This window comes from Anser anser (assembly GCF_964211835.1).
Source record: "Anser anser genome assembly, chromosome: 5".
NCBI classification, from domain to species: domain Eukaryota; kingdom Metazoa; phylum Chordata; class Aves; order Anseriformes; family Anatidae; genus Anser; species Anser anser.
In genome coordinates, this window is record NC_139725.1 from 33,667,157 (window position 1) to 33,678,115 (window position 10,959).

The 10,959-nt window shown below is 39.9% G+C and overlaps 1 protein-coding gene across 2 annotated transcripts in view; it reads right to left on the reverse strand.

Annotated features, from left to right (window-relative positions):
• Window positions 1-10,933, reverse strand: part of CHP1 (calcineurin like EF-hand protein 1) — a 33,887-nt gene extending 22,954 nt beyond the window's left edge. Inside the window, exons 1-2 of one of the 2 annotated variants that reach the window (XM_083836672.1) lie at window positions 10,705-10,933; window positions 5,937-6,009 (exon numbers count right to left, since the gene is read on the reverse strand). In XM_083836672.1, the coding sequence (XP_083692798.1) occupies window positions 5,937-6,009; window positions 10,705-10,771 (140 nt within the window). In that variant the 5' untranslated portion in view covers window positions 10,772-10,933. Of the gene's footprint in view, window positions 1-5,936; window positions 6,010-7,259; window positions 10,658-10,704 lie in introns of those variants that run through there. The other variant, XM_083836673.1, reaches the window with a different exon arrangement.
• Window positions 10,934-10,959: the final 26 nt, after the last annotated feature.

Below are 10,959 nucleotides of genomic sequence, written 5' to 3' on the forward strand. Positions count from 1 at the left end.
CGCCAGCAATCCACTTATTTTAATTTCATGTAAGAACTTCCTATATTATGAATGCCAAATGTCAGATTTTAACTTCCTCCAAGAAACACTCCTATTTAACAACTTAAATTTAGTCTTTGACAGGGGCCTGTATACTAGATGCAACGTCACCAGGTCATTGCAAAGACTCACTGCTCTCACCAGTCATTCTCTTTTCTACTCATGATTATATGTACACAGCTAGCATAAGCATAGCTATGCTTACATTGTTACGGCTTCTTCTGATCTGGAAGACATGAGCTGTACTGATGTAAACACATTTTAGACATGAGCACAGGGTTCATTTTATTATTAGAGTTGCACTAATTCTTTTTCTTTCAACCTAACTGAATCTTACTAACAGGAAAGTGAGATAATCTTGGTGTGTCCAAGGTAGGCTCACGTCTGAGCGAGTATTTCAGGAAACAGAGGGGTTTTTTTGCACTATACAGCATAGCGATTTATCAGTTAGCACAAGGCATACTTCATAATCACCTAGGCTTTAGAGTACAAAGGTAACAGCAATGTGGTAAGGCTGCAGGAAAAAAAAAAAAAAAAGGAAAAACAACCCAGCCTCCCACAACCTGTTTTGTCTGGATGCAAAACTTGGCACTTCCTGCCTGATCTCTAGAAATACTGGCTATTCTCTTCAATAGAAATGCAATCCTGCTGTTTCTGAAGTTTTAGTCTCAAATGTGGTCATGGAGAGCTTGCTACTTTTAAGGACTATGCTCACTAAATGAATCAGCAACAAGCTTGTGCTAAACAATCTGGCAGAGAAAAAAACACTTGTTCTTGTTTACTTAAGTGTAATGGCCTTTTATAATACTGTGATCTTAAAGAAAGGAGGAAAAAGGAACCTGCTAGCCTCTTTCTTATTACTAGTTTAGCATAAGAGAGCAAGATGTTCTAACTGTAAATGAATTCTGAAGCATTCCTTGCACCTAGTTACACCACAGCACTGTTAATCTCAATTGTAGTACATCTGATACAACATGGTTAAAACTGTTTGACCTTCTACTGGAGTGACCTGATCGTATTTTTTAATCTAGTCCAGAGAACATCTACTCCAATCAGGTCTGAATTATTTTTAATAGGCAAAGTCACCATCTGCATAACATGATTAACTTGTTACAATACCCTTCAGGACTGCTGCATTTTCAGCTATAGCTGAAGGGCACAGTATGCATTAGTGACTTCAGCAGGGGATGCAGTGATGTGGAAAACCTATGCACTAACAATAATACTTCAGCAACATAACTTCAATGCTAATATTTACTAGCTAAAAGCAGCAACCGCTCTCAGATTCCATTCAGCACAAAATCCTAATGCTTCAAAGCATACTTCTACCTGCATATCACTGTTTCTGACTATTAAGCCTCAATTGACACTCAGCATTTCAGCCTCCAGTTCTGCTTTATAGCAGGAGATTAACAATTAACCACAAATAACTCTCCAGGTTTCAAATCTATTTGTCCTGTCATTATCAGGACCATTTTTGCTTGTTAAGAGCACATTACTGAGTGAGTGTTATAATTGAAATAGCTCAGATAGCCATAAAAGTAAATGAATGCATGATGCATTTATAAACTAAGGCTTCCTGCAGGCATTTGGGACAAAACTTCACCTGGCTGAGGCTGGAGCTCATAGGAAATCTGATGCCCTGTTTCTGTGCCATAGCAACAAGGCTCTTCTAACGTGGTATTTCCAGGACCCAGCTTCTACTAAATCCTTACTTAAACATAACACACAAAGTAGCCTTTAACTGCATGTTATCATTATGCAGACCAAATGGTTTTTATATGTGCCAGAGCATTCACACTTATACTTTGCAGCAAGGAATCTGTGGATTTTAAGACAAGTATTTCTAAGCATGAGTATACCTTCCAAGGCGTATCGCAGATCCCTATGCTAGAGGTGGCTGTCTTATCCTAAAGGCTGCAAGGGACCTACTGCACCCTCTTTCTTTATTTCTGGCTGCCCTTCTACTTCTAAATAGTAGTCACGAGCACCATTACCTAACAGGAATGATGAGTGTGGGGCTATCTTGAGCTCAGGGCAAGTAAAAGACAACAAGCCATATGCCTAACAAAAGTGGTGGAACAAAGGAAAAAAATGTCCACAGGGTATAAGCAGTAAAAAATAATTCAAAAGAGGGAAATAATTCAAAAGAGTAGGATGGCAAGATGGTCAGATTTAACAGGTTACTATTAAAGAGATATTTCACTACTCCCTTCCCTTGCTAACAGTAGCTTTATCATTCATCAGACCTTCTGGTGGTCCAGTGCACCTCACTAACCTAAAAGAGAGCTCTTTTCCTGTTGAATTGGACTAATTTTTGAATTGCTTCAATTTACTAACAGCACCACAGCTGAAAAGATGTGTTAGGAGCCTGGAGAAGTAATAGAGAATGGTCATCCTCCTCTCACAGTCATGTCAGCCACCTCATCTAACTTCATCCTCACACATGGTCTATAGAAGTTTAAAAGTTTAACTGTTGAATAATTGCTTTATAAACATTAGGCAAAGTATACCAAAAGTAAAGGTGATAATTGGAAGAAAAGCAACAGGAAAAGAACTAGCATAAATAAAAGACAGCATAGTCAAGGACAGAAGTGTAGATTAGTATAGTATCCTATCATTCACCAGCCCACACCCATATCCTGCTTGTTTCGTCTGTTTTAGATAAAGCTAAAAATTCTTTGCATTTACTTAATCAAAGGTAAAGAACTTCATGTTCAGATAGCCAACCTGCACTTTCTACTGTGAATACATACAGTATCAGTTTGAACTATTAAGAAAAAGCCTAACACTTTCCCAGACTGAACTGATTCAATTCACTGACGAAGATCAACAGATGGCTCTGATAGCTCACTACCCTGCTCTCAGGACCAAAGGCTTTCTGAAGTTCTCTAGGATACGCTGCCTTGTGAACAGCTTTTCTAAGTGCAAGACATACATAAACAGCACTGCGTCTATTCTCCTCATATCAGCTTTCAGAGCATTTGCCCTTCCTTCCTCTTCTACACTCACCAGGCTAAACTTATTGCTGTGCAATAAAAAAATACTTCTGAAGTGCTTAACATGTCATTTCCTCAGTGCAGAAAAAAGGTATTGTAAGTGGGAGGCTCCATGCAATAGTTACATGCAAGAGTAGCAGTTAAGACAAGTATCTTGTTTTATAGTTCTATACAGGACTGCCTAGATACTTATACTTACACATAGATAGGGGATAGTTTTGGAGCAGGTGCATGATGTGTAGTGTACACATCAGTACGAGCTCTCAAAACAGCCCTAACACTCACCGAATCAAGCACGTGCTTATCCTGTTCACATACTCCAGTATCCTCATCTTTGAGATCAGCATGAAAAGAAGAGGTGTGTGCGCTAGTTTCCTCCCAGCCCACAGTCAGGATGTAGGCAGAACTGATATGGATCAGATTTCACAACTGTATGTAGCTACAGATATTCCAAGGCATCAACCCTTTGTTTCGGCAAAATAGCAGCAGCAACTCTGCTTGCCACAGTATTGAAATCAAAGTCTTTTACAACCTGGTTTCATTCATACAGTACAAGTCAGAGTTTAGCCATTTTGTTTAAGAAAAGTGAAAGAAAAATATCACATTTTCTCTACACTTTTAAAGAACTGATAGCACTTAGTCAGTAGCCAAAGTTGTAACTGGAGGATAAAGAGGGGAAAGAGCCAAAAGGCACACAAAGCTGTCTCCATCAGTACTCTACCCTTATATCTTACATACCTTTGAAAAGATGCTGCCTTGAAACTGCACATCAATACAATGGATGGAAACATCTGGCTAGGAAAGATCTCAGCTTTGGATTATAGCCCCAGAATGAAATACCTACCTTCTCTAACCACCATGAGCAATAGTCATTTACCAGAACTGCTCAAGACACACTTTACTTTGCCCATTTTTGATACATAGATAAGGACAACACAGCTCTTCCCCTTCTTCAGAAGCGTGGTCCATATTTAAAGATATGCCACAAAAAACTGCATAACACGGGACCACAATCAGAAAAATGATTTTAGCTATGTCTGATTTACAAGTCAAAGGTGTAACAGCCTTACAGCAAATCATTCTTGCTTACAGGGAGCAATCAGAAGACACTGCTTCCAAATCGTTTGATGGTAGTAAGCACGTAACTTCACCTTACGTGAAAGTAACGAGTTCTTTGATCAGTATTTCAGAACCAATCACCATTTCTAAGCTTCCGATCTGTAATTCTCAACCTCTTCCCCCCCACACACCCCACCATTGTTTTTTCAGGAAGTACTTTTCCATTACTTAAACTTAATGACTGTTTCCACATATTGTGGACAGGTTACAAAACACCAATGCCACTCTAAGTCAGACATGGCTGGGAGCTGGCTATGCTTAGAGGCCCAGACTGCAAGTTAATAGATTACAGTTTGCCTGCTTGCTGGGATTTTCCCAATGAACTTCCTTTCCCAAGAACCATGTGATTATCAACAATGAAAGTTAAACTCCTCCTGATACATAACACTGTGAAGCCAACCACTGTGCAATAGATATTCATAAAATATTTGACTAATTATCCATCTCACATGAATTAAGTGCAACACTTGAAATTTATACAGCTTTTGTCCTCAGTAGGTGAATTTAAAGTTGGAGGGAGGAGTTGAGAAAGAGCATGTGCCTACATTCAGGTTCAAATTGTTCTAGACTAGTCTGGCAGCCATCGCCTTCGATAACCAGTAAAGGCTAAACCCACATATAGAGTCTGAAGAGGCTGTCAGTGTTCTCTTTAGTTCTGAGAGTAGTTGTAGTCTTATTATCTACAATCAGCTGGTCTGTATGTCACAATAGCCAATGCTACAATTTGTGATGCATTGGCTTCAGTGGCAGAGCACACTTAATAAGTTCCTGCCCATCCCATCCCAAGCCAATTGTTTCCACGCCCACAATCCATTTTGTCATCCCTTCAGCTATGGCAGTCCACATATTTGCAGTGCAACCACAGTTCAAATCACTGGAGTCAGACCGAAAATATCTAAACAAGCTAAAAATGGATGGAAAGCATTTTTAACCAAAAATAATCACTTAGTCCTGTTTACAGTGTAACAACTGCACAACCAGTTACTTAAATGCTAACTGAGAAGTCAACAACTTGCGGCACCAGAAGGAACTGCGTATGAGTCACAGAAGGAAACTGCAGGAAGCTGGTGGTACTGCCAGAGAGTATACCTTACAACTTTGCACCTTCACCTTCTGAACAGTGATTCTAGCATTCTACCTAAACAAGTTTATAGGTAGGCCTAGCTTTATAGGTTTATAGTGCATCCTACAGTCACATTTTGCAAGATCTTATCATACAAAACCCTGGGTGATCCCTGAATATATATTCACTGGGTCAGGATGGAATCGCTATGAAGAAAATCAACTCCATCTCAGCCAGACCCCATATGCTATGTTACAATGTCCCTTTCCCCTTCCCAATCTGTCCTATATTGTCTTGAGCTTCTTTGTGCTCTGGTTCTGGCAGATGTGATTATATGGTGAACATGAAACAAAAGCAGCTGCCCCATGTTAGATAAGAGCAAGTTACAGCAAGTTCCGTGGTTCAACATTTCTGAACATTTGTTGAGAAACCCTGAAATCAACTCTGACCTTCCTGGTATTAACTACTACAAGCCTTCAGCTCTACAGTAAAGACAACTGGTATTTAGAGCACCCTTACTCAGTTCAACCAGATTTCTCCTGACCTCTCATAAAAGAACAAACTTGAAATTCCACATAGACAGTAGGTATGAAGGAACCTGTTATAACAGCCTCACTGATGCACCATACAAGGAAAACATGTAGGCATCCTGCAACAGCAAGCCACCATTACAGATGCGTCAACACAAGAAGAACCAAGCTAGTGATGGTACCTACCTCAGGGTGCCGTTTTCTCCTTTGTCGAGGCTAGTGAAGCGACTATACAAGCGAGTGATTTGACTGTGGGAGACTGAAGGACGAAAAAGAAAAAACAGATTAGCATGTCAGTGTTTCCTTGTAGGAACAGACCCCATTACACTGAATTACTGTTACCAACAGATTTGAATTACAGTTCCACTGTATTTTCTTAAACTCCTTTGTGGCTAGAAATAATCTCAACACCTCTACCAATCTCTTCTACTTCATTCAGAACACTAAAACCTTTCCTGTAGCATCTTTCCTTCTCTTTTGTTCATCTCTACTCCTGTTGTCGGTTTTCTGTCTTTTGATGGAGAATGTACTGTTTCTCTGCATTTGGCAAGTGGTCAAACTTTATACCTGGTCACCATTTGTCCTTTAGAGGACTGCCTGAATCTAGACATAATTTATCATTTTAGGGTTCACAAAATGAATTTGCAGGCTTCTAGGACAATGAGTTAAAAGTTGAAAAGTCTATTTCTAAGCAAGTTCAGGAGGGAGTTGGACAAAGCAAGCAGAAAGAAGAAGATTATTGCAGGCTAAATCTCCAGTTTGTAATAAGAATGCCAAAGCCAGTTGTTAGATTTAGCATAGTGGTGTCGATATTATCATGATTAAACAGACCAGACATCTAGATCTTTAGATTAGTCCATGGTGGGAACAGGTGGGAATCTGTCTAGAGCATCAGTTCCCGTAGCATCAGGAGAATGTCTAACGGAAGATACTGGCTCTTCAGAGCCCTTCAAATGAAGTTAATAAATAGATGGAATAAGACTGGATTGAACTGTAATATTTACTCAGTAAAGGTGTGATTTCGTACAATGTTCAACTGGTACTTCGTGTAATGTTTGGATTCCATTGTTTTAAAAGCCTTCACCAGCCCATGTATAAAACTTATTTGGGAACAGGTTGCACAGCAGTTGTCTGACCTGTAACAACTGAGGCAATTTTTTTGTTGCTTCAATCAGGTTTGTTCTTTCTCTAGCCTATTTGTTTAGGTTCAAACATTCCCTCCAACCGTTCATTCCTTTAGGATGACCTGCCAGTAACTTTTTTTTCCATGTCTACTCAGCAACCTACATTCTTTGCACTGGGTTGGGCAATTTGCTCAGTTCCACGTAAGGCAACTTGTCTGCAATCAGATTGGACAGCTTGCTCAATTTCAAGTTAAGCAACACACACATAGAAAGCAGGCACCACTATTTTAAAGACTTCTAATTTCTGTGTTTCTAATTTATTATTTTAGATACTATATGCAAACACAACAATGGATTATGAAACAAGAGTAGGCTGGGGTTACACCTCTGGTAAGAAGCCTTGCACTTCCACGGCTCCTGGAAGGAGTGATGAGATTTCCATTCATCTACCATTTTCAAGCCAGTGTATGCAACTCCATTTTTGAACACCTTCGTAATAGTTAGAATGGGATGAATTTGCAGCTATTGACAGGAGAAGCAGTGTTTTTGTTAACGTCATACTAGACAAACAGCAAATCACAGCAATATGACAAAGGAAGATGATTCAGATCAACCACTGTATTCTCTCATAATTTCCTTTTGACTCCCATCCTTCACATAAGGTGCAGCACTGGACACTTTTCAAAGCTTTCTCATGCAAAATAAAGACTCCTGACACTCCCTGCTGACCAAAAGAAAACCAGAACAAGATTTGCAATTTATGACTGCTTCTTAAAATCAAAAGCTAAGGCTTATAGCTACTTGAAACAGGATTTTATCTATTCTGCTCTTATTGAGGCCCTTCTAAAAATTTAAGTCAAGCCCCCTATGATAGTAGTCATACCCTATTTTACTTCTGCCAAAATCATTAGAAAGTTTTTTCTAATCACATACTCTGAAACTTTTGTCCAAAACAGTAGCACAAGATATATATTTTTCCTAAATACACCATAGAGTATAAAATAACAGGAGAAAAAGGGTCAAACCTTCTGGAAGAGCATTCCAGATTCAGGGTTTGTTTTTTAAAGCATCTTTAACGGGGAGACTGCTTTTACTTTCTGATACATGTATTACTTATATATTTCCTAAATATGTAAATAACCATCAGAAAATCCATCACCTTTCACCACTGAAATATTTTTTCTCCTATGCTGTCATTGAGCGTTAGTTTATTATTAAACATTAGGTGAACAGCTTCAAAGCATAGGAACAAAGGCTGTGATTTAGAGTTTGAATACTGTTACATTCCAATGGCTTTCCAAAAAAGCTTCTAAGAGTGCTGACAAGTAACATCTTGGTCCTTTCATTTGTTTTTTTATACTCATACTGAAATGAAAAAGTAATTAGGACTACTTGAGAGTTTTTTCAAACTCAAATTTCAAAATATTTATATGCAAAACAAAAATTCCACAACACATCATGTAAGATTTCAGACTGTCAACTTCAGACTTAACTCTTATAACTGATAACCTCCTGAAGGTTACCTGCCTCTCAGTAGAGGTTTTCATGGACACGTTATTCCTCAGTTCTTGGAAGCATTGTCTTTGTAGATATTTTTAAATTTACTATGCTAAGAAGTGTTTTTAATCACAATATAAAAAACAATTAGTATAGAATTTGACTCCAAATTTAAAAGTTTACTCAAGAGATTTTTAGACATCACTGTATGGCTTGTAAAACACTATGCTTCAAGCTCTCTCAAAAAGATTTTTTAGTCTCTTCAGCTAAAGATTATTAACATATAGTTTATCACTCATTAGTATCATCAGCTATTCAGTTTTGTGCTATATAAAATTGAAGCATAAGGATAGCAAAATTCATTCCAATAGGTTAAATTTAATATTCACTCTTTTGTACTTACCCCAGATGAACTGGAGAAGACATTTTTCCACAATAAAGAAACCAAAACAGACATAATCCTTAGTAGTGCTCACCGGAGCATCAATTCAAGATGGACATGTATTACTGCCAAATTGGTTCACTTCTACAAAAGTCCTTTTCTCAAACTCTTTAATAGGTGAAGTATCATCAGCATCAGGTTTCTAACAAGTTACAGGATACTCTATTCAGTAATACTACTATAGCATTCCTTCTATGAAATTCATTCCAGATAACCTAGAGTCCTGTTTTTCTCCCATCTTGTACCTTACTTAAATATTTGCACCTACGTGAAGTGTTTAAGTGCTAAAGCTTGGTGGAATTTTCCATCTACCTACAGAAGTACAAAAGACAGGAGAATCACATTCCTAGACTGTTTATAGACGTAGGAAAAAAGATTTGATCGAGCCAAAGAGGCACCCTATGATGACTTATAAGCATGAGTCAGAGATCAGCAGCACTTGATTAACAAAGTTGTATTTAACAGCTGATGGAACTGAATAGTAAGAACACAGGGAAATGAAGCAAAATCAGGCCACAAAGCTTAAACGTCCTGATCACAATCTTAACCCTCCCACATTAAAGATATGAGCAAAGCATTTAGAGGTTAAAGCATTCAGAGCTGAGTGGCTTTATTGCTTAGAATGTCATGTCTATACAGCCACCTTAATAGTATTTATTCAGCCATCATATAAGCAAAATTCTAGGGATCAAACTGCATCAATAATAAAACAAGCATTGGCAGGGAAGAAAAAAAGTCCAGCCTTCTGAAAGAGCATTCCAGATTTGGTGTTTATTTTTTAAAGTGTGATTAATAGCGAGGCTACCTTTACCCTATAATTTTCATGATTAAAAAGAAAAAAAAAACATTAAGTTCTTGCTGAATAAGCAGACTTTTATATTCCAACTTGTTTATCGTGACCCTCCTGTAGAATGTTCCCTTGACAAATGGAAAAACGGTCATGGAAAGTATGTTAACTCACTCAGCTGTCCATTACGCTGGCCAATACAGTTTTAATTTTCTTGCATTCCTTTTTTGTATTCCCTTGTTTACCTGACATACAAACTACTATCACCTAAAATGAATACATGACACTTGCATTGAAAACAAAACAAATGAAGTTATTTTTTATGTAGCATGAAGAGATGGGCAAGCATGAGGACAAAAACATGACCTGAAAGACACTGTTACCTGAAGAAAGAAAAAACAAGCAGCAAAGTGATACCATGATGTCATGACCTCCCCTGCCAGGTTAGTTTAAAAGGCACCCTTGTATTTACCAGATTTGTTTGCCAGAATTCTCAGCCTAACCCATCTGATTGGAATGGACACCAGTGAAACTAAGTTTTACCTCTTCCGAAGTACTTTGTGTAGAACGACTTGTTCAAGTACCATAGGGTAGAGGAGCTGTATACTCCCGTCCAGCTAGAATAATACTCTCAGTTTGACTAAAACAGGAATTTTCTCTTTCTCTCATTAAACATACCCAACTTACACAAGTGACGCCAACTCCTTTATGTTCTCAGTGCCAATGAGCCATTCGCTCTGAACATCCTTAATGCAACTTTACCAACAATGTATACGCTACATAATACTTTGAAAAAAATACTATATGAAAGCACTTTCGGGGGCTACGACAGCTGCTGGAGACAAACTCTAGTCCCAGATCCCGCCTGAAATCGCGGCAAAGGCTCCTGCGGCAGCCCGGGGCCGGCCGGTGACAGCTCCCGGGGACAGCGGCCGCCCGGGGGGCACCCGCCGAGCCGGGATTTAGGGCAGCCGTCACCTCCCCGCTCCACACAGGCCTACGGGAGGCGTCTCGCACCCCCACGGCCGCCGGTGCCCGGCCGGGAGCGCGGCGCTGGCTCCTTCCCTCCCTGCCCTGAGGAGCCCCCGGCCGGCCCGCACTCACAGCCCGTCTCCTTCTTGATCTCCTCGATCTCCTCGTCCCGCAGCAGCGTAGACGCCCGGGAACCCATCTCCGCGAGTCCTCACCGGAGCTCCGCGCCGACAAGACGTCCACAACCAAAGACCGACAGCGGTGCCGGTGCCGCCACCCCCAGGCCGCGCCCGCCTGCCGCCACCGCGCAGCGTTAAGTCAGAAGGCCCCGGTGCGGAGCCGCCTCTTATCGGCACGGCCCGGCACGGCCCCGCCGCCCGCCCCTCA